Source organism: Vulpes vulpes, chromosome 5 (genome assembly GCF_048418805.1).
Source record: "Vulpes vulpes isolate BD-2025 chromosome 5, VulVul3, whole genome shotgun sequence".
Taxonomy (NCBI): domain Eukaryota; kingdom Metazoa; phylum Chordata; class Mammalia; order Carnivora; family Canidae; genus Vulpes; species Vulpes vulpes.
This window is the reverse complement of record NC_132784.1, coordinates 66,686,566-66,712,366: the sequence shown is the minus strand read 5'-3', so window position 1 is coordinate 66,712,366 and position 25,801 is coordinate 66,686,566. Positions and strand designations below refer to the sequence as shown.

At 60.1% G+C, this 25,801-nt stretch overlaps 2 protein-coding genes across 7 annotated transcripts; both read right to left on the bottom strand.

Moving 5' to 3' along the window:
- Nucleotides 1-2,220: 2,220 nt before the first annotated feature.
- Nucleotides 2,221-7,446, bottom strand: NDUFS8 (NADH:ubiquinone oxidoreductase core subunit S8). Of its 6 annotated transcripts, XM_026004264.2 has the most exons (8): nt 6,415-6,492; nt 5,954-6,032; nt 5,248-5,305; nt 5,102-5,152; nt 4,442-4,531; nt 4,175-4,347; nt 2,478-2,606; nt 2,221-2,387 (listed from the first exon to the last, which is right to left on the bottom strand). In XM_026004264.2, the coding sequence occupies exons 2-8, from the start codon at nt 5,954-5,956 to the stop codon at nt 2,256-2,258; spliced, it is 636 nt and encodes a 211-aa protein (XP_025860049.1). In that variant the 5' UTR covers nt 5,957-6,032; nt 6,415-6,492; the 3' UTR covers nt 2,221-2,255. The 6 variants fall into 6 exon arrangements, with proteins under 6 accessions (XP_025860049.1, XP_025860050.1, XP_025860047.1 ...); XM_026004265.2 differs by lacking the exon at nt 5,954-6,032 and having other exon boundaries at nt 6,415-7,446; XM_026004262.2 differs by lacking the exons at nt 5,954-6,032; nt 6,415-6,492 and adding an exon at nt 6,200-6,412.
- Nucleotides 7,447-7,722: 276 nt separating this feature from the next.
- Nucleotides 7,723-25,775, bottom strand: ALDH3B1 (aldehyde dehydrogenase 3 family member B1). Its single transcript, XM_072758527.1, has 11 exons — nt 25,615-25,775; nt 24,465-24,520; nt 19,814-19,976; nt 16,732-16,842; nt 16,478-16,598; nt 16,102-16,187; nt 15,532-15,613; nt 12,953-13,339; nt 12,493-12,659; nt 9,922-10,021; nt 7,723-8,377 (listed from the first exon to the last, which is right to left on the bottom strand). Exons 3-11 carry the CDS (start codon nt 19,973-19,975, stop codon nt 8,187-8,189), a joined length of 1,407 nt encoding a protein of 468 aa, XP_072614628.1. The 5' UTR covers nt 19,976; nt 24,465-24,520; nt 25,615-25,775; the 3' UTR covers nt 7,723-8,186.
- Nucleotides 25,776-25,801: the final 26 nt, after the last annotated feature.

Here is a 25,801-nt window from a genome sequence, read left to right as displayed (position 1 = left end):
CCCCGCCCCGTCCCGTCCGGGCCAGGGAAGTGGTAGGGGTGGCACCCGGAGTCCCGCGAGCGGCCGCCAGGGAGGCAGGGCTTCGTCTTCGGAGGCTGGGGGGCCGCTGGGGGCGCGCGGCCGGGAGCGGGGGGACCCGAGCGGAGACGCTGCCGACGTGGCCGGGATGCCGGTGCGGGGAGGCGTCCGGGGCGGTCCCCCCCACCTAGAAGGCTCCTGAGGCCTACCCCTGATGGGACCCCAAAACAGAGGCTTGGGGTCCCTAGCACGCCCCCTATCTCTGGGCGCATTACCCCCCCCCCTTTTTTTTTGCATTCCCCCCTTTTTATACCCAGGATAGGGCCTAGGCTCCAGGCCCAGTGCTCGAGCCCTTGGGTGGGTGCTGCCCATATCTGAGCCTTTTTCTTCAATGGCACTCCAAGGACTGGGCACCCACGGGTAGTTGTCGCTCCACCTGAGGGTAGTTGTCGCTCCACCTGCGGCTGGGGGAGTTCCAGTGACTTTGCTTCTAGTTAGCTCCCATGGTTGGTCATGTCCCAACACCCCTGACCTGAGGCTCCTGAATGTCCAGCTGCCTGCACTTTGGACGGGCCAGGCCCATACCCTCCAGGGACAAGGGGCCTCCCACCTCTGGTGATCCTTGAACCCCACATGGCTAGGTCCTCCGAGGGGGAGGGAGCTGTGGGCAAATGGAGCCCCAGAGCTGGGGGTGGAAAGTCACAGCCAAGGTTAACATGTTCAGAAAAGGGGGGACCCACTTCTAGGGCATCATAAGTCCGTTTCAGGTGGGGAGGCCCTCAACACAACGAAACTGAGTCCCAGTGGAGGCCTCAGGTCAACACTTCCTGGTGCAGGGGAACCAGAACCCCACAACCACAATGGCATTAGAGGCGGGCTCCTGAAACACACAAAAGATTCTGACAAGTCAGGGAAAGAATCAAGTCAGGAGCTGGATAAGCTGACCCATTTTTAATAAACGTGTTCTATTTATCTGTGTACAAATAGAGGCTCCATGACAATGGAGCTGGCTCCTTCTAGCTGGGAAATCAGAGGTGACACGGGATTCTCAAGCTTGTCTCATTGCAGGGCTCCTGCCTCCCACAGCTGCCAGGGCCTGCAAGGGGCTTGGTACAGACACTACCCAGGTTCTGGTCTTCCCTTCAGGGCCTTCACTCCCTTCTCACCTCTGCACTTCATTCCTTATGCTGTGGGGGCCCAAGCAGTTCCTGGACCACTTCAGCATCAGGAGATGGCCTAGGTGTCAGCAGTCATGAAAAAAGGGAAGGAGCTGGGGAAAGGTTAGTGTTCTTTGCTACCAGCCTTCTCAGAGCCTTGATTGTGCTCACATGCGATGCCTATCCCAGGGGAAAGAGGGCACTTGGGGCATTTCCCACACTGGTCCACGGAACACCTTCCTCTCTCTTCTATGAAGCATCACGGGAAGTTAGGGTTTCGTAAAGAATACTTCTGGAAATGGGGGCGGGCGGAGGGTAGTACTCAGATCTCTGACCTGAGCTAGTGTTTTCATCAAACACATGCTGTGTGATCCTGAGCAGGTCCCTTCACTTCTCTGAGCTGCTTTGCTTACATCTGGGGATATGCTGAAGCCGTTCCACAGTGCCCAGCACTCAGCCCATTCTGGTTCTGGAGGCTCCATTCGCACTGAGCTGGCACCTGGCCGCACAGGGAACCACACCACTGCTGGGATTGCGAAGCAGGAAGTTCTGAGCAGCAGAAGCCAAGCTAGCAGCCTGGTCTGGGGAACTTGGGGAGGAAAGGGGATGTGGCTGGAGATGAGGCAAGGCCAGCTCAGGAGCAGGAGGGCCTGTGTCACCTCCTTGTGACTGTTCCCCTCAGAGCAGGCTTCTCCCTGCCCCCAAGGATGCCCTGGCCTTCCTGAATTTCTACCACTCAATGTACTTCTGCCTGAGACCTTGGCAGACCCTACATCCTTAGGGTTGTAGCTGTGTGTGGCCCTCAGGACAGGACAGGCCCAGGCCCTACGCTCTGGACAGCCAGGATTATGGGAACAGCAGACCTGAGGTTAAGCCTTGGGGGCTATGCCAAGGAAGATGTGTGTGTGGCAGGGGGTGGGAGGGGAAGGGGGTGCTGACAGGTCCCGCAGAGTCCCACAGGAAGGCCCCACCCAGGGGAGGACCCCGCAGGCTGCAGCCAGGCGCAGTCCCAGCCCAGACAGCTGGATTGACCACAGAGACGGCGCGGGAGGCAGAGCTCTTTATTGGGCGGCGGGGGCGTCAGCGGTACAGGTAGTCCGCCTGGATGTTGGCGGCAATCTCGGCCTCCCACTTGTCCCCGTTGCTGAGCAGCTTCTCCTTGTTATACAGCAGCTCCTCGTGCGTCTCGGTGGAGAACTCGAAGTTGGGGCCCTGTGGGCGGGTGCGGGTGTGGGTGCGGTGGCGTCAGGCCCCTCTGCTGGGCCCCTGCCCCAGCCCCTCCCCAACCCCAGGCCCGCTCACCTCGACGATGGCGTCCACAGGACAAGCCTCCTGGCAGAAGCCGCAGTAGATGCACTTCGTCATGTCGATGTCGTAGCGGGTGGTCCGGCGGCTGCCATCGGCCCGCGGCTCGGCCTCGATGGTGATGGCCTTGGGGAGGGACACCGGGAGCCCCTTACTGCCGGCTCCTGCCCCTTCCTGGGAGCTCGCCCCGGGGCCGCGGAGCAGACCCTGCCACCCACCCTCAGCCTGATGAGTTCTTCCCAACACCTTTGCAAAACAGTCCCTGTCCCACTGCCCGAGATGACACTTTTGTCAACTCATGGCATCTCCTGCCTAAGTAACTCCGAGGGGAAGGCTGTAGCCTTCCTGCAGCACCCGTAGCCCCAGGGGGGTCTAAGTACTTGCTCAACTGCTGGTGGTGGTACATTCAACAACCTTCCCATTTATGTCTAGTTATCCCGCTTTCATGGATGAGAAAATAGAGACTCAGAGATGTTGAGGGGCTTCCGAAAGCCACACAGCAAGTGAGGGGCAAAGCTCAGACTTGAAAGTAGCTCCCTCACCCTCAGTTTTTGGGTACGGTCTGTGCCAGCACCAAGAAGGCCCAGAGCCTCCCACAGCCGGAAGGATGTTCAAAGGGGTATGCCAAAAGCCCTCCTGTGTCCCCAGGAGTGTAATACCACAGTTCAGTGGGACCTTAGGCTGGTAGGCTTCTTTGTGCCCCAGTTTCGTCTATAAAAAAGGGTAATAACCTCTATGTCCTAGGGTTCCTATAAAAATAAGTCACGAGCTGGAACAGCGCCTGTTCCCTCCACGGTGCTCAGTGCCTGGAGGCCATTACTGCAAGGACTGTTTGGGGGCTTCTCTATGTGCTCCAGGATCAGAGACATCTAGGCCACAGCCCATGGCCTGGAGCGGCCCCAGGGAGGGGGCGGTCACTGTGTGGATGACGGGTGACCACAGTGTCGGCTGGGGCTCCTGCTGGGGATGTCCGTGGGCCTGCCCAAGAGCCTTAACTGGATCTTTCTTTTCCTTCCTTTTCTCATGATTTATTTGAGAACGAGTGTGCGCATGCACAAAGGCAGGGAGAGATCCAAGCAGACTGTGTTGAGTGCTGATGCAGGGCTCGATTTCATGACCCTGAGACCATGACCTGAGTTGAAACCAAGTTGGACACTCAACCAATTGCGCCACCTGTGCCATCCCGACGCTGCAACTGGATCTGTCTCTATACTAACAGGCCCCAACTCTGGGGGGGGTCCATGGGGGTCCTCCAACAGAACTAATGCTGGGGGCCCAGAGGAGCAGCAACCAGGGGCAGTGAGGTCCTCAACTGTGTTCCCTGCAGCTAGTTACAGGCATACATGCAGAAATCCCAAAACTGCTGCTGCATTCAGGGTAAAAGTGGGGACCTCCAATGCCACCCGGTGGCTCACAAGCCTAGGTTTCACATCCCTGACCAGATCCCCAAGGGCAGGACACACAGGTGTCATATGGCCTGCTCAGGGCTGCAAGCCTTGCTCTGATGACTCACTCCCTCTGAATTGGCTTGACAAGGCTCAGAGAGGGAAAGGGGCCTTCCTGGGACACACACCCAATGGGGCACCAGAGTTTGGGTCCAAGGCTGCCCCGCTTCTCTCTCTCTGCAGCAGGCTGCAGCCTCCCTCTCAAGTGGCAGGGGCCAGGGTGGCGGTCAGCAGGGGTCAGGGGCTCACCTGGGCAGGGCAGACAGCTTCACAGAGCTTACAGGCGATGCAGCGCTCCTCCCCTGATGGATAGCGGCGCAATGCATGCTCCCCCCGAAAGCGAGGGCTCAGAGGGCCCTTCTCGAATGGGTAGTTGATGGTGGCAGGCTCCCGGAACAGGTAGCTCAGGGTCATGCCCAGGCCTGTGGGCAGCATGAGCATGGTGGGTGGGGGCCACTCCTCCCTAACAATCTGTGCCCACCCCCAGCCTGCCCGACCCCTTCCCCCAGGGCCCACCTCGGATGAGCTCAGTCCACAGCAGGGTCTGAGCTGCCCTGTCCGTCACCGACTTCATGTCCATCGAGGGCTCCCGCATGTTCACAAACTCTGCAGGGGAGGTGGGCGGAGGGGCTGTGGCAGGGCCTCTCATGTGCCCATGTCCCCTGGGAATCCAACTCAGAGAGATAAAGCTTTGTCTTCCTTCCAGCTGGGCCCCCTCCCCCCACAAGGGCTTGTTCATTCACCGAACCTTCCAGCCTCAGCCACTGCCCTACAAAGCCTGGCTCTGGCTCTGGGCAGTCTGTGTCCACTTCTCCCTGTGCCCAGGCAGCAGTCCGAGCCCAGGACTTGACGGGGGAGGGAGCGGCTGGCTGGAGCCGAGAGGTTCTGGTGAAGAGGACAGGCACCCAAGCCTCATACCTGGCAGCTCCCTCCCTGTCCCACACGGGGGAGTTCCGAACTCACACTGTGTGGCCACAGGGAGGGTTCCCCACCCCCTCACTGACAGACCCCATCCCTATGAATTATATTCAGTCTTGATTATCTTTACAAGCTGACACAGAGGCTCAGAGAGGGGGAGCGTCTGGCAAAGCCACAACTAGAACGTAGGCCTCCACCCTTGCTTCTGGTAGGTTTGTGATCAGGGAAGCCTGAGGCTCCAGGTGCCCCAGGACTCACTGTAGGTTGCTGCCACTGTGCTGCTGTGGAGGCTCCGGCCAGTGGGGTGCCCTGGAAGGAGAGGGATTACACTGTGCAGCTAGTCTCTGCAGCCTCATGCTAGGAGACTGGGCTCCCCACCCCGGGAAAGGGTCCCTTGGTCCTACCTGCTCGTGCAGCCTGGGCCAGGGTCCGGAGCAGAGTGGGCATAGTCAGGCAGCGCATCTGCAAGCAGGAAAAGGAAGAGAGGGATGGGTGGGTCCCAGATCTGTCCCCACAGGAACCCTGGCACTGCGGGAGCCCTGATCTCCATGACACTGTGTCACCTTCTCTATCTATCTGCCCATTCCTAACAGGCACAGAAGGCCTTCCTGCCCCCACATATGACACCTCCCAGCCCTCCAAACCTGACTCAGCTCAGCGGGGCTAAGAGTTAGGGAGTATCCGTGAAACCCACGTTCTACCTACCTCCCCTTCTAAGAAACCTTTAAAATCCATCCCTCTTCTCTCCCCAACCAGTGCTCCTGTCTCTCATCTCTCCCCTTCCCTGATCTGACCTATTTCAAAAAACACTGCCAGCAGCCACCAGCATTGAAAGCTCACCGTGCCAGGCACAGTGCCAGAGGTCACACACACTGTTATTTGGTCCTTACAAGGACCCCACATGCACGGATGAAGAGGACTTGCTCGGGCAAGTCCGGTAACTTGCCCAAAGTCACACACTGGGGGGGGGGGGGCGGGGGGGGGGCGGAGGGCGGTGATAACCAGGACGTGAACCTGGGCCAGACTCTTCCCTTTAAGGCCCACAGCCCAACCACGCTGGAAACCCTTGAAAGGCTTAAATAACCCTCGCGATCAAATTCCTTTCCCCACCATCAAGGTCCTTCTGGGACGGTCTCCCCGCCTGCCGAGTGACCTTGGGCGGCCGAGGTCATCCGGCACGTCTTCTCATCTGTAAAACGGGGATCATGAGAACCAAGGGGGCTGTCCATGCGCAGAGCCTGGCATCTAGCCGACGCTCAGGAGCGGCCGTCCCGTGACCTGGGACTCCCCGTGGGCCCATGCCTCTGACCGCTGACCCCAGGCCCAGGCGCCCGCCAGCCTGACACCTTCCCCGACCTTCCCCATGACCTCCGACCCCATGGACGCGGGCGGGGCATGCGCCTTGGCGCCGGCGGCTGGCGGGTCCGCCCGCTGCACGCTGAAGGACACCCGGGCTGCCGGCCCTCAGTGGGGCGACCCGCAGGGCCGCCGGGGCCACCGAGAACACCACACTCGCCCCCGACGCCCCACTGCCTAGGCCCGGCTCTCCAGAGCGGAGCCCGAACACCCACCTTGAAGCGCTGCCGCTCCTTCCCTTGCCGAGCGGCCGGTCCGCGGAGGGGCGGAGCCTACACTTCGAGACGCTGCCATTGGGCCGGCTGGTTTCACCTTTTCCGCGCTCGTCTTTTACGCTGTGGTCTGATTGGCCAGTGGCGCCGCTGAAAGAGGCGGGACCCAGAAGCTGTTTTCCTTTGATTGGCTAGGGGAGAGCGGTCTCTTGAAGTTGTACAGGGCGCCGCCATGTTGGGTTGGAATGGCCAATAAGCCTCCCGAGCCCGCGGAGGCGGGACGTCCGGGACGTGGCTTAGGAAGCGGCTCCGGGTCAGGTCTGGCGCCGGCCAGAGAGCTCAGGGTGTCATCGGGTGTTTGTGAGAACCGCGCTGAGAATTGCTGCCGGCGGTGATTCCGCGGGAGCCGGGCTTGCTGGATGCCAAGCCCTTCCCCAGGAGCCCCGTGTGGAGGATCACGCTCGCTTTACTGATAGGGAAACTGAGGCACGGGCTTGCTTAGGAACTTTGCGTTAACAAGCGTTAGAGCTGACTTCGAGGGGGCCTAGGGCAGGCCAAGGGCAGAGCAGGCATGCCCAGCGTGTGTGCAGACGTCCTCCTGGGAAGGACGACAGGCCTGGGGTGGGGACACAGCGGGCAAGAGTCCTGGCGGAGCCCCCCAGGACTCTTGTGGGTCCTGACTTGGGGCCACAGAGAGCCACTGAGGGCTCAGGCTGAGTGGTGGCACGGTCCCGTGAGCTTTGGGAAGATCAGTGGGTGCACTGAGGTCCGGCCTGTGAGAAAATGGAGGTGACCGAGGGCCCCGGGCGTGGTGATCAGGGCGTGCATTGGCAAGTTCTGCAGCATTCATAGAACCATCGGAACTTGCTCAAAGAGGAGACTTGAGGGACACCTGGGTGGCTCAGCAATTGAGTGTCTGCCTTCGGCTCGGGGCCTGACATCGAGTCCTACATGGGGCTCCCCACAGGGAGCCTGCTTCTCCCTCTGCCTGTGTCTCTGCCTCTCTCTGTGTCTCTCATGGATAAATAAATAAATCTTTAAAAAAAAAAAAAAAGAGGAGACTTGAGAGGTGTGTGTGTGGCGGGGGGTGTTGAGCTGGGCTCTCAGGGTTTAGTTCGGTGGCTGAGTGGAGGAGGGACCATTCTGTAACATCGGGGCCCAGTAGGATGAGCAGGACAGGGAAGAGGGCGAGTCTGGTGTGGGACACTGAGGGGAAGGCAACCAGGGCCAGCCACAGGGGGGACAGGAATGTGCCCAGAGATCCCAAGAGGCCTGGGGACCCCACCCAAAGGAGAGAGGATGCCTGCAGCATGGGATCAACAACTCATTTATTAAAACCCCACGTTGAACCCTCAGCAATCTCTGGAAGTGCTGACTGTTATCACAGATTTCTGCCCAGGGCCTAGGCTACTGCAGGTCTATGGTGTGACCTGGACCAGATGCCGGGGCCCCTTCTGTACCCTCCGCAGGGAGGGCAGTGGCTCAGCGGGGTCCAAGTCTGCCGACCTTTCCCAGGACACTGGTGGCTGGTGGGGGGGCAGAAGGGCAGGTTACTGCATCATTTTCCTTGCTCCATCCCCTCCACCCAGGCTAGTGGGGGGGGGGGGGGAGGACAGCTGAGGGAGGAGGCTGAAAGCTCAAAGACAGAAGCCCCAGGAGGGAAGAGGGCAAGCACCCGTCTGCGCTGTGGTCCTTTCCTCCCCAAGTGTGGACCCCAGGCCGCATCTACACTCGCTGCAGGTGGCAGAGGCAGCGGACTCAGTGGTGAGCAGGGCTCAGAGCAGGGTGCAGCTGCAGCTGCGGGCCTCCATGGCCACCAGCAGCATCCTCAGGTTGCGAGGCGAGTAGGGCGGGTATCGGATGGAGTAGATCTTCTCCAGCCCGGGGGGACGCAGCAGGCAGGCACGGTGGTGGGAGAAGGTGTCAAAGGAGAACTTGCCGTGGTAGCTGCCCATCCCACTGGCGCCTGTATGGGGGCACAGGACATGGCAGTCAGCCCCTTGATGGCCAGCCAGGAGGATATCAGACAGACCCGGGTTCTGGCAGTCACATGCAGACCTCAGTGTGACCTCAGTTTCCCCATCTGTAAAATGGGCTGAGCACGAGACAATGCGGGTAGAGGGCTTGGCCCCAAGCCTGACACCAGCAACAGCCCAGTAGATGCAGGAGACCCCAGGTCTTGGGGCAAGAGAGGTTAGGAGTGTGGCTTCTGGGATTACTGCTCAGAGTTCAATCCCAGCCCTGAATTAGACCTGTCACCGCGGGCAGTTGACTTCGCCTTGATCTTCTCTGTGGCAGCAGATGACAATGGCGCCTGCCTCCTAGACCTGCAGGCTTTGGGTGGGTGTTCAGATACATGGACACAATAACTCAAGTCCTGTGTTGTGAGTCCAAAGTGTCTAGGTAGGGAGTCAGTCACGGACCAGGCTTCCGCAGGGGACCCAGGATGGGTGGAGTTGGGGGTAATGAGGGAGGGTTTCCTGGAGGGAGTGAGGCCTGAGGGACGTAAAGTTGACCAGATGAATGGGGTGGGTGGGGACAAGAGGGACCCAGACTTGGGGACAACTCAGAGAGCCTTGGAGGTGGGTGACCTGTGGCATTCAGGGACTGGACAGGGCCCAGGATGGCTGGGGCAGCAGGCAGAGAAGCAGGGAGAGGAGTGGGGAGCAGGACACCATGGCCAGACCAGGAAGGGACAGACCTCAGGAAGTTGTGAGTCAGGGCCTTGCTCAATCCTGGGATGAGTAGCAGGATCAGATTTGCCCCCAGACAGGCTGCCATACTTCCCTGGGGAGGAGGGGCTGGGACTGGAGCCGGGCAGGCAGGTGGGCTAGGTCGGGGCTCCAGGACAGGCGCCAAGCAGTGGGGCCCACACAGCCCTGGTGTCAGCTCTCAGCTGGCCATGTGCTCCTGTGGCATCGGCCGCTCCCAGGGAGTGTCCAGACCACCCAGACAGCTCGCCAAGCCCTGCTGCTCATTTGCTCAGGTGCCTAGTGTGGACAGACGCCAGTGTCTGGCCCTCCCATTCCTCTGAGGAGGAGGCGGGATCAGAGAGGGACGTGGCTAGCCCAGATCACACAACCATGGGGCTCGCTGGGACCAGCTCTGAGATTTCCTGCCTTGGCGGCCAGGACTTTGCAGAGGTAATGGGGGCTGCTGGGGCCGGGGATGTCCCCTGACCCGGCTTCCCTCGGGCAGGGAACAGCCCCTGTCTCCTGGGGTCATGGGGAGTAACATGCCAAGGAAAGGCTAAAGGGGCAGTTCAGAGCCTCTGCGGAATCAAGGGAGCATGTGAGCTGGTGGGCACACTCGAAGCCACGCTATTCAGGAAGAAAGCAGTGGCAGCACAGGGACACTGACCACGGTGGTGCTAAAAACCCCAAATTGTGTCCCTGTGGGTCCACCTGCATATGTACATACAGGGACAGGTCTGGCAGGTTTCTGCAGGACAGAGATGTTGGGGTGCCATCAGTCCAGTAACAGAGAAGGCAGGGCTCTGCCGGCACCTACCCACTCCTCCAAAGGGCAGGCTGGCCAGGGTCATGTGCATGAAGCCGTCGTTTCCGCAGAAGCCCCCGCTGCTGGTCTGGGCCAGTACTCGCTTGACCACCTGTTGGGGGGGGGGGGTGCGGTCAGCGATGAGGCCTCGTGGAGTGGCTGCAGCAAGAGGCCAGCCAGCCACGCCCCGGGGCCCCAGGAAGAGTCAGGCCACCATGTGAGCTGCAGGGGTGGTGTAACAAGTGGGGAGTGTGGTTGTGTGGCAGCCTGCCACTGAGCTCCCAACTCGGACGTGTGTCCTGAGCGTCTGCTTGAGTATGGCCCATGCAGGATGCTGGGGACGCAGACTCAGGGCTAAGAGGGAGGCAGGAAGCCCAGCAGTTGCCTGGGGACGTGGAGAGTTCAGGGTGAAATGCCAGGTAGTCAGGGAAGTGTCCCAGGGGAGGGATGCGATGTGCGTGCTACATCTCAGGGGAAAGGGAGTCCCCCAGGCAGAGTGAAGGGCAGGTGCAGGGCCGGCCTGTGTTGTGTGCAGCCCAGGGAAGACATTTAGGTGGGGCCATGCAGCCAGCTTTGTATTTTAGAAACATTAACATGGCCCTTGCTTGACTTAAAGTCCTTTTCTCTTTAACCTATAGGTTTATTTGAAGGATGAGAGGGGGGGAAAAAGATTAATAAACACTGTATAGTCGTTTCCCGAAAACTTGGCAATGTTTAGTTACAACATGTGATCTGGAGCTAACGGCTTATGTATATGGTGGGTGGCGGGAGCTCCCCATCAGGAGCTCAGAAATCACATGGAGGCCGCAGTATCAGTGACAGAAGATGGAACAGGATGTCACAGTGCTTCTCAGGGGCAGCCGTGTGTTGTAGGTGTGACTGTTCCCCCAGGCCAGTCAGTCCTGGGCATTCAGAAAAGCTTGGCAGTCATGTTTCCATATGACCCCCCTTCCAAAACACCCAGGTTGCAAATTTTCTAAAGTTAATATTGTCGGGATCCCTGGGTGGCTCAGCAGTTTGGCGCCTGCCTTCCGCACTGGGCGTGATCCTGGGGTCCCGGGCTCGAGTCCCGCATCAGGCTCCCTGCATGGAGCCTGCTTCTCCCTCTGCCTGTGTCTCTGCCTCTCTCTCTCTTTCAGTGTGTTTCTCATGAATAAATAAAGTCTTTAAAAAAATAAAGTTAATATTATCTAGATGAAACTAGGCTTCTTGGAAGCATGGCTGACTCCAAGGCTGGGTAAGGGAAACATAGGATGAGCAGAAAGGAAGGAAGTGGTTGGAAAATAAAAGGATGGGGGGTGGGTGCTGAAAGACATGGCAGCTCCCAGTGCCCAAGGAGGGACAGTTTAAGCAAGGATGCAAACAAGGTGGTTGTTGTGCTGTAACCCAGAGAATAAAGCAGATGCACGTGAGTGCGTGCTGACAGAAGTGTTCAAGAGCCAAATCTTTCTTACAGATTCCAGATGACGTAAGTAGGTGTTCTCCCTTTAGCAGGTGGAGTTCAATCCCACAGAAGGGGAGCAGGACTTAGTGACTTGCTCCCAAAGAAGAAGAGGGCGGGGTGATGAAGGTTTGCCTCACCAGTGACGGGTGGATCTCTGTATCCCTGATAAGATGTCAGAGACTAGCCCTCGCCTCGCAGACCACTGAGACTGGGGACACTCCGCAAGGGACCTAGTCAGCACCTCTCAAGCTGAGATGTGGTCAGAGGCCAGAGGAGCCATGACAACTAAATGCAATGTGGGGCCCCAACTGGGCTCGTGGGGCTGAAAGAAAAACACGAAACCCAAGTCAAATCTGGAGCATAGTTGACAATAATGGACCAATCTCAGTTTCTTAGTTTGGACGAACATAAGGGCCCTTAAATGGGGGAAATTGGTAGCAGGACATATTGGGACTCTCTAGACTATTCTTTTGTCTTCTGTAAAGCTAAAATGATTCCAAAATAAAAAGTTTATTAGAAACACACTGCCCAGAGGCACCTGGGTGGCTCAGTTGGTTAAGTGTCTGCCTTTGGCCTAGGTCATGACCCTGGAGTCAGGATCAAACCCCACATCAGGCTCCCTGCTCAGTGAGGAGTGTGCTTCTCCCTGTCCCTCTGCCTGCTGCTCTGCCTACTTGCGCGTGCACTCTCTCTCTGTCAAATAAATTAATAATAATAATAATAATAATAATAATAATAATAATAATAAAACACTGCCCAATCTGCAAGGGATCCCATGAGATCTGGGTGAGAGAAAAAGGTGTGCCCTGAGCTGAGGACGCCTGCCTGGTGCCCTTGAGGCTCCAGGCTGCCCCAGCGGCTGAGCATTGTCCCTCCCGTGTGTTCTAGTCATTCACCCTCCCCTGGTCTTTCTGCTCCATACTGTGCGTGCCTTCTATGAGCCAGGCTCTGGAAGGGGACGCTTGGCCACCAGCCGAGATGACGAGGAAGACGGAAGTGGGGGCTGATGGAGCAGGGACACGGACCCCTGAGTAGACCCGAGGAGCTGCCCACAACAGGCCCAAGAGACTGTGGCTTAGATCATCGTTCCACCGTCGACTGCAGGCCTCCGCCCCCACCCAGCCCTGCCGGCGCCCCACCTGGCTGCTCCTGGAGAAGGCGTACAGGGCCAGGGGCTTCTCCCGGCGGTTCATGAAGTCGATGGCCTCGTCCAGGCTCCTCACGTTCACGATGGGCAGGATGGGGCCGAAGATCTCCTCCTGCATCACTGGCTCCGTCTCCTGCACGTCCACCAGCACCGTGGGGGCTGCGGGCACAGGGGAACAGGTTCGGGCCGGGCCGGGGCTCGGGGCCTCCTGGGGCGGCGGCGCGGGGCTCTCGGGTCCTGGGGCGCGGGGGGCGCGGCCCGGGCGGGGGCGGGGCAGGGCGGAGCAGGGCGTGGCCCCGGCGGGGGTGGAGCGGGGCAGGGCGGGGCGGGGGCGGGGTGGGGCGGGGCGGGGGCGGGGAGGGGCAGGGCGCGGCCAGGTTGGGGGCAGGGCGGGGGCGGGGTGGGGCGGGGCGCGGCCGGGGCGGGGCAGGGCGCGGCCCGCTCACGCTCACCGATGTAGCGCTCGCCCTCGTCGCTCTGGCCGCCGATGGCCACGCGGCCGCAGCCCAGCAGGCCCCGCAGCCGCCGGAAGTGCTTGTCGCTGACGATGCGGCCCAGGCTCGGGGAGCCCCGCGGGTCCTCGCCGTAGAAGCGGGTGATGGCGCTCTGCAGGGCGGGCAGCAGCCGCTCCTGCGTGTGGGGGCTGCACAGGACGTAGTCGGGGGCCACGCACGTCTGGCCGCAGTTGAAGTAGCGGAACCAGGCCACGCGGTTGGCCACGGTCTGGGGGTCGCAGTCGTCGTCCACGTAGCAGGGGTTCTTGCCCCCCAGCTCCAGCGTGACGGGCGTCAGGTGCTTGGCGGCGGCGGCCATGACGATCCTGCCCACTCGGGGGCTCCCTGGTCGCGGAGAGAAGTCAGGGTGGCCCTGGGTTACCCAGCCGGGTGGGACGGCCTCAGCCTGGGGGCTGGGACCTGGGTGGAGGGGTCACTCCCTGGCCTGTCCTCCCCGAGAGGTGGTGGAATCGGAGGGCGCTAGCCCTCCCCTGGCCTGATCCTCCCCGCCAGTCTCTGCCCCAGGACCTTGCTCGTGATCTCGGCCAGACCAGCCCCAAAAGCCGAGGTTGATGCAGGGCTCTGCACCCCGCAACAGGCCTGTCCACTGGCTCCCTCTCCCGACCTGCCTCGTTAGAAATCCAGGAGCCCCTTGTCCTGTTTCTGATCCCAGGCTCACCCTGCCAGTGACTCTTGCTGTCATGTCACTCTGCACCCCTCCCCACCTTTCCAGTCTCCTCCAGAACTGGCAGTGACTGCTCTGGTCCAAGGCCAGAGGCCAGCTCCCGGGGCTGCCGTCTGGGTCTCTCTCTCTGAGCTAACCTGGCAACCCTGCCGCCCTTACCATCCATCCTCTGCTCTGGTCTTGACCCTTGGCTGAAGTGGCCACCTGCTCATCTCCTCTGGGCTGATCTTCAGGGCCTCACAGTCCCTCCACGTCCCCTTCCCTGACCCGAAGCCCCCTGTACCCCCAAGATGTTCCTTCCCATGGCTGGCCCAGGGCACCGTGCTGCCATTTCTGCTGGGAAGGCTCTGGCCTTTCTGGCACCACCATCTGGGAGCCTGATAACCCTGCTGTCGCCTCCTCCTCCACTGCAGGCCCACCCACATCCCATCTTCTGTCCTCTGCTCCCTCATGTCCTCCTGTTTTCCAGCAACATCTTCTGGTCTATGAGGCCTTCCAGAGAAGCCCTCCTTGTCTGTTGAATCCTGCCGTGCCTCCCCCCATCTTTTCTGTGTTATTCTTCTCTCTCTGTCCCTGTCCCCTCATTTTCATGTGAGCTCCTCCGGGGTGGGAGGCTTTGTCTCCTTAGGCCTTGCTTTATCTCAAGGACAAGGTGGTGGACAGGGTCTGGATGCGGTTCAGAACACGGGGAATGAGTGAATGGGCACTTCCCCAGGCTGTGTGCTGTAACAAAGGCTTCCACGAGGTCACATGTCCTCCAGACAGACCTGTCACCAGATAAGGAAAGGCCTGGAGAAATCAGGAGATTGTGTCAGAGAAGGTTCTGGTCAGTCTGGCGGCCTCTGGCAGCCTGCTCAGGTTCCCAACGCCAGTTATGGGGCGCCAGGGCCCAAAGCCCACCGAGATGCCAGGTGGGATGGTGGAATGTGGGCTGCCCCTTGCAGCGTCTCCTCCACCCTCTAGGAATTTGTGGGACCAGCTGAGGACTCCAGCCCCTGCTTCTATAGCCAGTTCCGTGTCAGCCACCGTGGGGGCCTGTAGGCCCTGTCCCTGGCTTGCAGCTGGGTCTGGGGGAGGGAGGCAGAGAGCGCACCTGCCCTGCTCTGATGTGGATAAGGTAACGAGGCAAGTGAACAGGAAGGCTCAGATGCTGTTGCCTGCCATGTCTGCTTCCCTCTCCTCTGGAACATTAGCCAGGTAACACAGCTACCTGCCACCTTGGCTCTTTTGCCCTTATAGAAATGCCCTCCTGGTCACTTGAAGCCAGGTGGTGTCTGGGTCTCATGAGTACATACCAGGGACCAAGGACCTCTGAGAACAATTCTAATGGAAGGCCTGGAAAGAAAATCCAGGCTTCCCCAATCCTGGTCCCTGGGGTGACCTAGGCTGGGCACCACACCACTTTGCCGCCTTGGCCTCCAATCCCTCATCTGTCCAGCCCTGTCAGCAGGGTCATGTATAAAGGTCCTGAGGCCACTGGGTGGTGTATAAGGTCCTGGGGGGCACCTGGCACATTGGTTGCTCAGCAGGAGCAAATGCTGTCATCTGTAAGGTTGTAACCAGTGAAGGGGCCTGTGGCAGGGGTAGGACCCAGTCCTCCTGAGGGGCCTGAGGGGTCAGAGTTGGTCCCCAGCCTGGTGGAGGAGTGTGGAGCAAGCTTGCCTGGAATCGGAGGGCACCACCCAGTCCCAGTGCCCAGCCCGGTCTGCCTCCTTCCTGGCTGTCTGTATGCCTTGGTCTCTGTGGCCTCTCTCAGGACTGGGGACAAGACCCTGAGAGGGTGTGGCTGGGCTCAACCAGGCCCCATTCCAGGCCCCTCAGCCCCCGCCCACAGTGGGAACCCCAGCCTTACCCGTGAAGAAGATGTAGTCGAACTTATGCTCCAGCAGCTGCCCGGTCTCCTGGGGCCCTCCCAGCACCACGGCAAAGCAGCTCTGCAAGGTGGGGTGGCAGAGAGCTCCCTCTGGGACCCGGGCATGAGGAACCCAGGGGGCTGCCTGCCTGCATGGGACTGCCCCACCCCCTCTGCCTGGCCTGACCCACAGTTCCCAGGGCTCTCAATGGGCCAGATGGGAGCAGGGTGGGAGTGGGGAGCTTCCCAGTGTCCCTGGCAGTTCCAGCCCGAAAGTTTGAGAGGTTCAAGCCTGGCTTGGGTTGCGGGGCTGGGGGCCAGGGTGGGGTGATCAGGGCTGACCAGAAGACAGATGGGAGTCCCCAGGAACATGCTTCTCGATCCACAGCAGTGATCACCACCCCTCTGTTTCATTCAGAGGGAAAGAGGCTGAGGGGACAGTGGCCTGGCCATGGCCCCACAACCCAGAGGAGGCAGGATTGAGGTTGGAACCCGGGTCTTGCCAGGGGGGCCTGTCTGGCCCTGCTCAGCCTGAGTGTAGCTGCTGGGTCCACCCCATGCCCTGCTCACCTGGTCCAGATACCGGGGCAGGACCTCCGCCAGGACCTTCTCCGTGCTCCTACTGAACTCTGAAGGCTTCAGCACCACACAGTTCCCTGCAGGGCAGGGCAGGGGGAGCGCTGGGAGAGGGGCGGCCCTCCCATCTCCATTCAGTCCTTGCACCTGCAGGGCAGGTGCCAGCCTCACTCTGCTTTCAAGTGAAGAATCTGTCTCAGAGAGGTCACTGACCGGCCCAAGGCTCCACAGCCCAGGGATGGTAGGCCGGGCGGCAGCCAGGTTTTCTTAGCCACTTGTTGCCAGCTCCCTGCTCCCTGGCTCTGAGGGCCACCGTGAGGCCTGAGGGCCGGGAGGGCAGGCAGCAGGAAGGTAGAAAGTCTGCTCTCACCTGCGGCCAGGGCGCCCACCAGCGGCACCAGCGTCAGGTTCACGGGGTAGTTCCAGGGCGCGATGATGAGCACCAGGCCAAAGGGCTCCTTCCGGATGAAGGCCGAGTCCAGCTGCGTGGCCTGGGCCCCGGGGCCAGCAGGGTGGTGAGTGGTGGGGGCGTGGGGACTCCCAGCCCCTTGGCGCCACCCTCCGCCTGGCAGAGCTGCCTGTGCGCCCTCACCACCACCCCACCACCCCCGGGGGCCAGCTCACCAGATTCTTGGGCACTTTCTCATCCTTCATCCAGCTCCTCAGATTCCTGAGGGCCAGGTCAATCTCGCTCTGGCTGATGTGGATCTCAGACACCTCAGACTCAAAGGTTGACTGCAGGGGAGACACAGACCAGGGTTTGGGCTGGGGGACCCGGTCAGCAGGTGGCCTCTTATTTGCTCCTTTCTTCCCTCCATGTTCAGTGAGTGCTTCGGGGGCTCAGGTGCCCTTTCCAGGCCAGGAATGCAGCCGTGGAGAGGCCGCCCCGGAGAGCTCATGTCAGCTCATGTCGTAGGGGGACAGCCCGCATGACAACAAGAACACCGATGGGACGGGAGCCACAGAAGTGAAACAGGGTAAGGGGGACGGAGACTGCTGGAGTGTGCACGCATGCGTGTGTGTGCACGTGGGATGAGGGACTATATACGCACGTGTGCGTGTAAGTGCATGAGTGTGTGTGCCTGTGTGTGCAAGCGTGTCAGGGCTGGCCTCTGAGATGAGCTGACATCTGAGCATGGAGGACAAGGAGGGAGGGAGCCCATGGATACCTGAAGGCAGAATATCTCAGGCAGAGGGCATAGTGTGTACAAAGGCTCTGAGGGGGGTGCAGCCTCACTCTGTCCCTGGTTAGTGAGGAGAAGGGGTAAGGCAATGGCACCGGGCAGCAGGGGTGAAGACTGTCGAGCAGAGCAGGGGCAGGATCCAACTTAATTTTAACAGGACCGCCTGTGTGGCCCGCAGTGGCCTGCTGTGTGGATGTCAGGGACATCCCATCCGGCAAGGGACACTGGAGCCGACGCCTCTGGGTAATTGTGGACAGTTCCTACAGCCCAGGCGGTGGGGCAGGGGTGGGAGAGAGGCAAAAATCAACAGGGAAATTGTCCTGATCTCTGCCTGTGGGCATGTCTGCCTCACTCCCACCTGGGAGAAGAGACCCCGCCTGAGGGCTGGGGGCAGCCAGAGCCCGTGGCCAGGGACACCAGAGCCAGCTGTCCTGACTCCTGGGACTCGGCCGTTGGAGTGCAAGCTCTCCCCTGCTGGAAAGGAGGGCAGGGGGCCAGAGGGTGAACTGAATCCTGGCCAGGGTCACTCAGCAAGACTCAGTGGTAAGGCCAAAGCCAGAGCTGAGCCTTGAGGAAGAGGGAGCTGGGACCTTGGGGGAAGGAACACATGCCCCCCGCACTTCTAGATGCCACACCTGATTCGGGCAGGCCTTCTGCTCAGCCTGTGTCCACAGCTCATGTTTCTGCCCAGCCAGATTGCCCTTGACCTGAGTGAGTGAGGTTTGGGCTAGTTTATGAACAGTCTAGACCCAACTCAAATTCATGACCTTAGAAGTGTAGGTTGTTTTGGCCCAGGGCTGTGCACCCTTAGGCAAGAACATGCCTCCTCTGGGGGTGACTGGGGGTGATCGTCCTCACTTGGAAGGGCTGTTTGGGGTTAAATGCAACAATTAGTTTGGGCAAATCAGGGCAGATGCTGCCTGCTTAGAAGGACGGGGACAGGATTGGATTTTCTGTGCTGGAGAGCCTTGAGGAATTAGAATGAGGCAGGAAGTAAAATCTGAGCCCAAGGGAGAAAAGGAACCAGATGGACAGGTCAGGTCTCACAGAGGTGGCCAGGCCAGCAGGTAGGCGGTGGCAGACACTCATTGGAGATGGGAGGTTGGGAGCACCCCCTCCATCCTGGACCAGGCCCAGGGAGGGACACTCCCCACAGGAGGCAAAGCTGGGCCCCTCAGGCAAGGGAGAGCCAAGTGAAGTAAGATCTAGCATCCTGGTTTCATAAATAGGAGAACAGATGATTCCAGAAATGATTGACAAGGGAGCCTGGGTCTCACCTGGCTTCAGTCCCGGGGCATCATGGTTAATAGGTTTGGGGACACCGAGAAATGGAGAAGGCATCACCAGAAAGCCACACCCTCAAAACAAGTCCTGTGGCCATACTTTGCTGTCCTCAAGGAATGAGGGTGCCCTGATCCATGACTCTTGATGCCATGAGGCACTAGTCTCAAAGTCCATGACTGCTCTGGGGACAGGGCGGACACTTGGCTGGGTGCCTTGAATCAGAAGGGTCCCCAGGAAGTTACCGAGGGCCCCCTGGCTCTGCTGGTGCCGGGGTCTCTATCATGATTTGGGTGGAGCCACCAGGTCCCTGGAAGGGTGGGACCTTACCAGTTGGCAAAGAGCCACAGGCTGGGGCCCAAGGGGTTACAGGTGTTGAGAGGCTGGTGGAGCACAGGGGGTGGGTCTGGGCACTGTGGCCTTGGTGGCAAGTGCAGAGAACATTTTGTCCAGAGAAGAACCCCCTGGACAGCTGTCCTGGGGCAGGAGAAGCCAAGCAGTTGGGCTCTGTTTGCCCAGGAGGTGGGAGGCTACCCGGAAGCAATGCATTTCTTGGGTTCCTGCCATGGCTGCTGCTGGAATGGCAGCCCTCGGGCCGGCCGGGTTTGAAGAGATGCCATGATGCCACCTTTCTGAGGGAAGCTGAACTCATCCATGGCCTATGAGGTGCTACGTGGTGTGATCCGCCTCCCTGGATCTCATCTTCTGTACACCTCTGCGTCTCCCCTCCCCTCAGGGTATGCTGGACTGTGCTGCTCCTCAAGCACCGAGGCCTCCGGCCTTAGGGCCTTTGCACGTACTGTGCCCGCTGCCATTTCCTCCAACATTCTCCCTCCTTCATGTCTTTGCTCAAATGTCATCTCCTCAAAGAAACTGTCCTTAACTCCCACATATGAGGCAGCACCCTGCTCCGAGTGCTCTCTTGGCCCTTTCACACTGAAGTGTCTCTCCATGACACTTGAAACCATCCAACATGCTACATATTAGTTCTTTATTGTTGTTTTGTGCTTCTCTCCAGAAGGCCAGCTCCCTGGGCTCAGAGACTGTTTTATTTTCTGTTGTATCCCCGGAGCCTAGAACATGGCCAGTGGTAGGTGCTCCGTAAGCCATGGGGGGTGGGTGAGAATTGAGTGGGTGGACAGATGCAGAAAAGGCGCACAGGGGGTCACGGGATGGGGAAGGAGGTGGGGTTTAGTCCCCCTCCCCCACCCCTAGCCCCCCCAGCCCCCTCCCCCGCCCACCTTGTGCAGGTCCTGCGCCAGCGCCTCCTGCAGAAGCTGCTTGTTTTCTTGCAGGAAGCGGCCCAGGCCCTTGAGCTGCGCAGCCCTGAACTCAGGGGACCTCGTCCGCCCCGTGCTGAAGGCCTCGCGCAGCCGCCGCAGGGTGTCCGCCAAGGGGTCCATCCTGCGGGGGGGGGGGGGGGGGGGGCGGCATGGATGGGGCGCCTCGCCTTCCCAGGCACTCTCCCCATGCCCGCCCGACTGTACCTGTGTGGGCTCACAGACACTCCTCTGAGGCCTCACGTGGAACCCCCGAGGGACAGGGCTGCCCCCCTACACACACACCACACACACACAAACACAAAATAGTCCCTTCCCCTTGGCCAGGCAACAGGAGACCCTAGGCCTTGAGGTGGGTGCAGGACAGGGTGTGGGCTCGGGACCAGCTACCCCAGCCCCTAGGGGTAGGCCAGCAGCCAGGGGACCTCGCTTCTTCCTCCCACACAGAAATTAGCCCCAAGTCATGGCCCCCGTCCCACTCTGGTGCCCCTCCTGGAGATGGGGCAGCCCTCGTCCCTGCAGGCCTGCGTGGAGTAACCGGGAAGTTTGATGAGTGGAGGGACAGTCCACCAACAGCCACCATGGCCACCGCTGGAGGATAGTCCAGATGCAGAATGCACTGTGCCTCCTGCCCCTCGCCTGGGGGGCACCGCCTGGGGAAGCCAGGCTAGCTGGTGGTGGCTTGGGGTGCTGGGTGGCCTGGGCAGTGGCCTCCTCTGTCTATGCCCCAGTCCCAGTATTGGAGGAGCAGAGAACAGTGGGGGGCAGGGGTGCCTCCATGCTGCCATCAGCCATGGCAGGAGATCCGGGTGGGGCCCCCACATTCCCCCGGGCCCCCGCCTGTTTACTTGAAGCTCATCAGAGGAGCAGGGTGACGTATGCACTTCCTGGTCTGCTGCCAAGGACCCGTGGGGACCCTTTCCTCCTGCCCTCTCTGACTCCCTTCCCTTCAAGTCTCAGCTTGGTTAATGCCTCCTCTAGGCAGCCTGCCCTGATTATTCCTTCACCCAGGGAGTGGGTTTCATCCTCTCTTCTACTGGCACCTCTTTGTCTACCCACCGGAGTGAGGTCTTAACACTTCAGTCTCCTTATCTGTTAGGCGGGTAATGATAGCACCCACCAGCTGATAATGAAGTTTCTCAAAGATGAGACCATGTTGTCCAGTTCTGAGCTTAGGGCCAGGCATCAGCACATCCAAGGCTGCCAGCTGTTGTTAAGTGGCTACCCCATGACCCTCAGATTTCTGGAGTGATCCATGGCCCTAATCACTGAGCCTGCGCCAGCCCACAAGATGACCTGCCTGAAGGGGACTCTGCTGAGAGCCTGGCTGGAGCTCTGGACCTGGGGGGTAGGGGCAGGCTAGCTCCCCAGGCATCCTGCTCTGGTTGGGAGAAACTGAGCAGTTGCCTAGGGTACGAGGCAGGCCCCATGACCCTCAGAGAGGCTGACAGTATAGCAGAAAGGGGACATTCTCAGAGCCACTCTCAGCCCCAGCCTTGCCCCCAGACCCTACCCTCCTTCTTGGAGGCAGGGGCCCTGGCCAGTGCCAACATCAGGAGCCAAGAGCCCTACCTGCCTCCAGAGCAGCCATCTGGGCTTGTCCCCTTCCTTGGCCTTATACTGACCTTGTGACCTTGGGCAGGCCACTCATCTCTTTGCCTCAATCTCCTTGTCTGGAAAGTGAGTAAATGACATAATGCCACCTAAAATGTTGACTGCTGTGCACATGATATGTGCTCAAGAAAGGTCAGCATGGTTATGATTACTAAGTACCTAGCAAATGTTTCTTTTTCTCCACCTGCTGCCACTCCTTGCTGTGTCTCACTGGCACCTCTGGATCCCTGCTGATGGATGTGGAGGGCAAAGTACACTCCACCTGCCTCTCCAGGGCTCTTTGCCTTTTCATAAGAAATGTCTGCAGAACCCACAAAAATGTGAGGCATGCAACTAGAATGGAAGGCACACCTCTGGGCACATGAAGGACGGGGAGCTCTGTGGGGGTACAGGTCTGGCTGGAACATTCCAGCAGCCTCTCCTGACAACCCTGAGGTCAACTCACCCAATATTGCCACCCCTCAGGTTGGTCACTCTGGACTGAGGGACCAAGGAGTGCCCGTCAGGGGATGGGAAGCTGGGTACAACCCAGGCGTGCACAGGAGCCCAGGCTACCTCCTGCCTAGGATCTGGGGGACCTGAGCCTGTGACCTCACAAAAGACACACAGATGAGGGAGTTCCTGGATCAGCCTGGGCTGGGGTCTTGGAGCCCATCTCTACCCTCTTACCCCGCACCCTCGGGGTACATGCAATACTGTGGAAGCTCATAAGGATACTGAGCTACATTTCTCGTGCCTGCATGACTCATTTAACCACTGTGACTTCCTGCCCAGGGCACTGTTCTTCTCCCCCACAAGGAGAGGGACACCTCGGCACAGAGAGCACGGAGGTGGCCCAAGACCACCCAAGTTCTTTACACTGGAAACCAGAAGGCAGAGGAATCCAGAAGAAGAGAGGGCTGCCTCCCGCCACTTCATCCCCTGGCCTGACCCCTGGGGAGAAGGGACACCTTGGTCAGAACCGCAGGTGTCGGGCCAGGTGGGCAGGGGTGTGTGGCTGGACTTGGTGCCCTCAAGGGTGAGAAGCCATGCTGTTCGTACCCTGCTCTCAGCCTTTGTCCCCTCACTCTGCTTCCCCTTCTGGCCTCCTTGGGCTAAGTGCTGAGGTCCCAGTGGCTGGCGGGCCCAGGGGTCTCCCGCCCACCAAGCGGGCACAGCTTCAACCACCTGCTTGGCTGCATCTGTTCCTGACGCTGCTCCCAGGCGAGGTGGGTGGGGTGGGAGCTGCTAAGTCAGTGGATGATAAGACACAGGCCTGTTTCCCTTGGCTTGGAGGCCAGGGGAGGACAAGCCATGTCCCCTCAAGGCCCTGGGCCTGGGAACTCCCTCTAATCATCATAATGAGCAGGTGCAATGGCAGGTGACAGTGTGGAAACCCGATATGGTGCAGTGTGGGTGTCAGCATGGCGCTCCTGAGGGAAGCTGAGGCTCAGAGAGGTCACGTGGAGTCAGGGAGGGGGTGAATAAGTTTGGCACTCAGGTCTGCTGGCTCCAAAGCACCATCAGGAGGGAATCTACTGCCCTGATCCCAGCCCTGCACAGTAGCCAGTCCTGCTGGTGAGCTCTCTCTTTCTCCCCACCAGCCTCTGCCCACTCTGTCATTCTTCCTGTTTCAGCTTTCCTACCTGTCTGGACACCTCCTAATGGCACTCCTTTTTTTTTAAAGGGTGTGGAGTCCAACACAGGGCTTGAACTCACAACCCTGAGATCAAGACCTGAGCTGAGATCCAGAGTTGGATGCTCAATCCATGAGCTAACCCAGGTGCCTCCCCAAGGGCATTGGTGTAGTGTCAGGGTCCAGCGATTTGGGGTCAAATCCGACAGCCCTGTTTGTGAGCTAGGAGTCCTTGGGCAGGTTGCTTGGCTCCTCTGTGGCTCACCTCCCCCATCCGTGAAATGGGGAGGGTACCTGTAGCTGCCCCATGGCGCTGTTGGGAGAATTTGGGTGTGCAGTGTTCTGTGCCAGGCCGAGCCCTGTGAGTGCTCGGGGACAATGGCTCTGAATGATCATTATTCAGACAGACTGTGAAGGACAGCTGTGTCAAGGGGGCTTCGGGGAGGAGAACCTGGGGTAGGAGCCCAAGGAGACCTTGGCCCAATATGGGCACCAGGGAGTCAAGGACATCCCCCTGAGACCGTGTGGAGGCAGGGATAGGGTGACAGGGATAAACAGGGTGCTCTGAGGGTCTGGGGGACCTTGACCCAGCTACCAGAGGTGGAGGTCACAGGGCTGGCCTTGATGATGGCCCCACAGGTCCTGATACCCCAGGTCTTCAATATGATCTCCCCATGTAGCCTGAACCTGGATTTTGTGGGCTCTCCAGAAGCTCTGGCAGTTCCCTCCCCACAGTGGGGGCTGGGGGAACTGGGGACCAACGCTTCGCCTGTGGGCTGAGCCAACCTCAGCCTCATCCCATAGATAGTTCCCCTTTGCCCACGTTGACCAAGTCCCTCTGATCATCAGTCCCTCCTCCAGGCAGGGTGGGGTCTGGCTAGACCCCACAGAGCCCACTCCCAAGACTGTGAGGTCCCAGAACCACTGGGTACGCCTGTCCCAGCACTGGGCACACCTAGCAGCGCCCAGGAACTGTGTGTTGCCAAATGGACTCTCGCCCCACCCCCCGCCCCCCACCAGGGATGGGGGTGCAGTCCCCGCCCTGGGGCAGCCAGGTGCAGAGCTGGGACTCTTGGCCCCAGAAAAGATGTGCTGTAACTCCGGTTTGAGGAAGGCGGGGGCCCAGCTCAGACAAAATGAGGGTGCCCACTGGTCCCAGAGCCTCTCCTCACCCTCCCTCTCCCACTCTTAGGTCCCGGCAAGGAAGTTCCTCCCTCCTTCCCCTTTCTTCCCAGGCAGGCAGACAAAGCCAGCCTGTGTATGTGGCGCGGGTGACCAAGCCTGCCCAGGCAGCCCGCAACCCGGGGTCCCCAGCAAGCCCATCGCCAGGTCCCGGGCCCTGACTGCTGGCCGCTCCATCCCCGCCTCCCTGGGACAGCCTACCTGAGGCCCTGCCAGCAGCCCTTCTCCTCGCTGTCCCTGCTCTGCGCCCTGTCGCCCTGTGGATAAAAGTCGTTATGAAATGTCCGAGGCTGGGGAGGCTGGGCAGGCGCCGGGGTGGGGCTACCCTGGCCGCGCCTGACCTTGGCTCTGGGCCAGCTGGAAGCTGCAGGCGGAGACTTTACCACCTCTCCCGGGGAGGCCTCCAGAACCTCTCCTGGACCATGGAGGAGGAGCCAAGGCCCAGAGAAGGCCAGCAGGTGGCCAAGGCCACCCAGCGGGTCTTCAGGGAGCAGAGCTCTGGCTGAGGGGTCCAGCCCAGGCCTCACGGCAGCTGGAAGAGGAGGGGGGCCTGGGGCAGTGGCCCTGGGAATTAAGGGTGTGGGGTGGGGTCCGGTAGCCTGGAGGATCGGGGAAAGCCCTACCCCGACTCCACCCCCAGCCCCAGGAGCCTTGGTTTTCCATATGCAACATGAAGAGATCAGATCCAAAGATTATCTCAGGGCCCACACCCACTGACCCCTCTGTTCCCTAGCCCTCCCTGTGTCTGCGTCCCTCAATGCCCCCTCATCCAGCACCCCCTCCCAGAACATGTCACTCTGCAACCTGACATTTCACAATGAGGAAACAGAGTCCCGGAGAGGGGACAGGACTTGACCAGGGCATGGATGTCAGGGCTGGGACCCACACCAGAAGCTTGTCACCCTGGAGCGGAGGGGCTGTGTCCATCCCCAGATGGCCCCTCCCACCTCCTAGGGAAGCACTCCACACTCTGCCCTCCAGGACAGCTGTCATGATAAGTGTCACCGTGGTGGTTCCTGTGGTCTTGCTCCTCTGGTGCCTGAACTGTGCCAAGGGGCCCTGTCCTCTGCCTTTCCATGGCCCCCACCCCAGGCACACCTGCCGGAGCCAGCACAAAGAGGGATGGTTCCCGAGCAGCTGCTGGTGTCAGACAGGCAGGTGATTAGGTTACAGGTGTGGGGGCAGGAGCATCCTTTGTGCCATCGCCCGGTGCCCACCACCCCGGGCCCGCCACTGCCTGTCTGCCTTGGTGCCCTGGGTATGCCCCGTATCCTGGCCTGGGGCCTCTGGGCTGACAGGCACCTGGGAGATGCTTCTCACCGCCCTGGCCCTCCCCGCTCCCCCTGCCTACCTGGCGGGTAGGAGAGGTCTCCTGACCTACACCTGCTCTGGTCGCCCTGGAGGCTTCAGCCAGCTGGGACAGGGGGAAGGGGCTGCAGAGGCCCCCGTCCTCTGCGTGGGATGGAGCCCCCAGCCGCTGCCTGTCACGTGGCTCAGCATGTGACAGCCCTGCCCTGCTGTCTGGAGCTGAGCCAGCC

Excerpts from the sequence above, each read along its gene's own strand:
- NDUFS8 (XM_072758528.1), bottom strand. The coding sequence starts at position 5,746 with ATGTGGGGTCCTTGTAAGGACCAAATAACAGTGTGTGTGACCTCTGGC. Across the intron at positions 2,607-4,174 it reads AAGCTGTCTGCCCTGCCCAG|GCCATCACCATCGAGGCCGA; the intron begins GTGAGCCCCTGA and ends TCCCTCCCCAAG. Across the intron at positions 2,388-2,477 it reads CTGTGGACGCCATCGTCGAG|GGCCCCAACTTCGAGTTCTC; the intron begins GTGAGCGGGCCT and ends ACCCGCCCACAG.
- ALDH3B1 (XM_072758527.1), bottom strand. The coding sequence starts at position 19,975 with ATGGACCCCTTGGCGGACACCCTGCGGCGGCTGCGCGAGGCCTTCAGC. Across the intron at positions 12,660-12,952 it reads CGAGGGCGAGCGCTACATCG|CCCCCACGGTGCTGGTGGAC; the intron begins GTGAGCGTGAGC and ends CTGTGCCCGCAG. Across the intron at positions 8,378-9,921 it reads CCTGCCCTTTGGAGGAGTGG|GCGCCAGTGGGATGGGCAGC; the intron begins GTAGGTGCCGGC and ends GCCCCCATACAG.